The sequence below is a fragment of the Antrostomus carolinensis genome, unplaced genomic scaffold (assembly GCF_000700745.2).
Source record: "Antrostomus carolinensis isolate BGI_N321 unplaced genomic scaffold, ASM70074v2 scaffold32850, whole genome shotgun sequence".
Classification (NCBI taxonomy): Eukaryota; Metazoa; Chordata; class Aves; order Caprimulgiformes; family Caprimulgidae; genus Antrostomus; species Antrostomus carolinensis.
The window spans coordinates 16,592-20,873 of record NW_010291122.1 but is presented as its reverse complement, the minus strand read 5'-3'; the positions used below and the strand labels follow the sequence as shown (position 1 = coordinate 20,873).

Sequence of the window (4,282 nt, the reverse complement as noted above, 5' to 3'; positions counted from 1 at the left end):
GCTCGGGCGGGACGAGAAATGGGGGGAGCAGTTCTCACAGCCGTCACGCTGGCTGTGCACACACCGCTGCCCTCTGCACGCTGCGCAGGTGATTGATGGATACATTGCAAGGATATGAGAAGAGCACAGGTATGTTTGTTATTTCTCCGGGGAGACAGACACGTGCAGGAATTAACCGTCCGGGGACAGACCGGGACAAGTACGATGCTTGCAACGGCTTGAGAGCAAACAGGTTTTCCTGAGAGATGCTCGTTGCTTTTGATGCTCTTTATGGCTGTTTTCTGCCTTGTATGCACCCACGTGCTTTTCCTCCTCAAGCTTTTAAGATGCGTTTTGAATTTTAACTTTAGCTGCATGATAAGTCCCCCCTTCAAACCTTGATTAACTAACTTTTTATGATGTAATGTCCTTGGCAGCTCTCTTGCCAAGACTGAATGAGTTTAGTCAGCTCTTCAGGAGGTGTTTGTGCTTTGTCACTGCTGCAATCAAAGGCTGTGCTGTAAAGATACCCTCAAGTTAATGTTCTACTAGCCAGTTGGAGCAACTGTACTGCTCTGATCATGCAATCATGGCTCCTTGGATGTTTGTGCTAATAGTAAACTAATTACCCAGTTTTCTATGCAAATCCTGCAGCCTCTGCTGAGCTGTGGAGTGCCATAACTAGATGGCTACTAGTGCTACAGCTGGATAACTACCCAAAGGCACAGAAACTTATACTTTACTACAGAGCAAGATAACCCCCTGCACTAATATCACTAGGGAAGCAGAAGTCTGTGACAGTTTTCTCCCCCACTGTGTTGCTTTGGGATTATACATATTACAAAGAAATATGCTATCTTGTCTGACAAGTCTACCAACCAGGTACAGCTGTTGGGAGAAGAACTGCAGGGCTGGGGTTTTTGTGTCTCTTACCACTAGGAAAAAACAAAAAAACTTCTGCAGCACATATCTGGAGGCTGCTGACATCATCTAGTAATGTTGGTTTAAAGATAGTAGAATTCCAAATCATGGAAGTTTTTCAGGGTTTGTGGTTTGTTTTTTTTTTCCCCCCAGACAATGTAATCTGATACTTTACTTTCACCACACTTTCTCCCTAAATTTCACCTTAAATTTAAAAGCTTGTTTGTCTTGCTGTGTGTCTCTCAAGTATATTTTGCACATATCTTGTGTTAGTTTCAGAATGTGTGTTTTAAATCCTACCTTCCTTATTTGTAGGAAGCAAAACACCTTTATTTGGAGACTGACAGACAAAATATGGTTAATAGAAGGGAATGTGTACCGTGATCTGTGGCTGCTGGGGAAAACTGTTAAGTCCTTAAGATTTAATTGCTAGAAGTAATATCCACTAAGGAGATCAAAATCGGTGTTTGTTTCTTGGCTCCCCGAGGGGAAGTGGATTGTGAAAGACTGAATTTCTGGGATTTTTGTTTGTTCAATCTATCTTTCATATGGTCTTTCAAAAATATGGTGCTGATAATATTCTACTGTGTGGAAGGCCCAGATATGCACTACTGAAGCCCTTTTTAGCCCACCCCCCCCCCCCTTTTTTTTTTTTTGTTAGTGGGAAGAGACACAAAAAGTCCTCACCCAGTAATCTTTATTCCAAGAGCTGTGTCAGCGGTGGGGGTATTGTGTAGGACACCTTAACTACCTCCTGACACAGGGAAAGGGATAAAAGTGGGGTAATGGTATAATAGAAACTCTTTCTGAGTTTTAACTTCATCTATAAAGCTATACTAGTGATAAATTCCTGGTTTAAGGTTTTGTGAATACAAGACACCTTTCTGTAACATGGACACCTGAGAGGTAGCCTCTCCTGAGTGAGAGTATGAGCAGTATCTGGAATGTGAGAGGAAAGCACTGACACATCTGAACTGAAACTTACTGGCAGCAAAATATGCCAGTAAAGCATTGGGGTTCACTTTGTTAGAAAGGACTCTTCTTAGCAATTACATAAAATTACTGCCATATAGATCTGTGCAGAGAAAATGTTTCTGTGAGTCTTGTTATGCTCTAATAAACTTCCCATTATGAACAGCCTTGTCTAGCAAGTGTCACTGTGGCTGTCAGCAGCTATGAGTAGGCTTAAGATAGGAGAATACCACTTAAAGAATCGCATTCGGTGTCTCTTCAGTGCCTATGCATTCAGTGATTAGTGGGCTTCCTGGTAAGTTGCTACATGGTGAACAGCAGTGGTGATGTGGTTGTGTTAAGTGGATACTGCCTTGCCAAGCTGTTTGGTTAAACTGTCACATTAATTATCTTTCAGTCACCTTGCCACATCCCTCCCCTTACCTTCAGAGAGGGATCACCTGCGGCCCAGGATAGATCTGATTGTGTTTATGATTGACATCAAGAGCAAATACAGGTAAAAGAAGGGCAACAATATGAGGGGCGGGAAACTGATATTCTTTCTTGGACTGATGGCTAAATCTACATTTTTACTGTGTCAGAATTGCTGACTAGTTGATTTCAAACCCAACACTTGCTGCTGGTGGGAGAGATCAGTCATACATACAGGGGGTTTCTGGCCCTCAGCAATGGATTAGGACTGAACCGCCCTGTCCAGTAACGTACCTGTTGGGCACTAAGTTGCCATAGCAGAGAAGGCAGGATTTATTTCTGGATCCAGACATGGGATGATATGAACTGAGCTTTGGAAAGATGCTGTCTGTAATATTATATGGAAATTACGGTGATGCTGTTAAGTTCTGCAATGTGCAGGTGGCTGATGCACGCTGGGCAGTGCTACCTAATAACCAGCCAGTTGCTGCTTCTGTGTCCCAGTTCACTAATGCCACTGGTCAAGTGGGATCAGCACTCGGATGTCTCTAGGCAAAAGAGAAAGATTTGCAGGGATTGATCCCTTTTCTCTCATCTTGTGCTCATCTTTGTAGAAATAGTTGTGTTCCCAGGTCACAAGTAAAGACTTGCTAAGGCACAAAAGTCAGCATTTTATTACTTATTTAACTTATAACTGATGATCCTGGGCTCTCATTTACCAAAAATGGCAGGCCCAGCTGCATACTTACAGCACAGATGGTGCTGCAGAAATGTGTGGGCTAGCTCTTCTGAAAGAGCCAAAGTAGCACTGAAGTCTCGTTGGATGTTAATGAATTCAGATGCTTAGTGTTCACAAATCATGGAGGACACTGTTGAAACTAAGCCTGACTGTTGAGTCTTGGGTAGAAAGGATACGTTATGGATTATTAAACAGCTGTGGGTATTACAGAGGTCTCAGCTGCCATGCTTTTAGCATAGAGCATGACTGCTGGCTCACCGATCAGCAGATGTTAACATCATTGGTTTTCTAATTGTGCTTCTGAAAGTTATTCCCTTTGTCTTTATGTGGCACTGGTTTTACCTCTCTGTCCAACTGAATTGTCTGTGCTTTTCTGACAGCTTAAAGAATATTGAAGCTTCCCTAGCTCATGTGGATGCCAGCTTCTTCTTGGGGAAAGTGTGCTTTCTTGTCACTGGGGGTACGTATGGCATCTGCCCTCTTCCTTCTCTCTGAGCAGCACAACTCACTGTTGCTCCACTTGAAACAGGGCAGTGACTTAACTTGAAAGAAAACAAAGGAAACCAGCAGCTTTGTCAAAAGCTTTGTTTAAATTATATCTGAACTCATCTGCCTTTTTTATTGTTTTCTTGGATAAAACACAGTTCTCTTCTCTCATGCTCACTTGCTCTTTCTTTTTTGTTTTTGCCAGACTTCTCTTCTGTCCCTAATCCCTGAATATGATTTGTGTTATTGATTTTTATCTTTTTTCCTGTGGCACTACAGAAGTCTGTTCTATCTGCTCTTGCAGATCTCTATTAATGATAATCTTAATGAGCAGTGAGGAGCATATGATACTGTGGTGATAAAATGAATCTAAATGGATGAGCTACTAAACTATTAAGTATAGTTTTAACACAAGACTGGTATCCCTGCTGTGTGCTGTCTGGCTCTGTTGTGCCTTTAATATTTCTCCCTGTGCTCAGCCCAACCCCCCAAAAGCAGAGAGGGCACTTTCCTGCATACCAATCCCACTCGGCTCTGAGGAACTGGAGGGGCCAGCCTATGCTGTTCAGTGTTGGAACAGAGGTGCTGTGTCCCTGGAATTTGGGGGTCAGGGGGCATAATTCTGGGGTGATTGTCTTGTGCTATGGCTCTCCTGCTAAAGTCCTTGGAGACATCACCCTGTGATACCACATGAGCCAGGAGGGCTTCTGATTAATAAGTACCAGATTCTGCCCGTGCTGGCAGTGTGCTGATCCCTTATCCAAAAAGTTAATG

General features: G+C 43.0%; 1 protein-coding gene across 1 annotated transcript in view; it reads left to right on the top strand.

Annotated features, from left to right (window-relative positions):
* Nucleotides 1-2,269: 2,269 nt before the first annotated feature.
* CENPM (centromere protein M) overlaps nucleotides 2,270-4,282 on the top strand; it is a gene marked incomplete at its 5' end in the record, with an annotated part of 3,211 nt that continues 1,198 nt past the window's right edge. Inside the window, 2 exons of the mRNA XM_010175335.1 lie at nucleotides 2,270-2,368; nucleotides 3,403-3,482. Of these exons, the coding sequence (XP_010173637.1) occupies nucleotides 2,270-2,368; nucleotides 3,403-3,482 (179 nt within the window). The remainder of the gene's footprint in view (nucleotides 2,369-3,402; nucleotides 3,483-4,282) is intronic.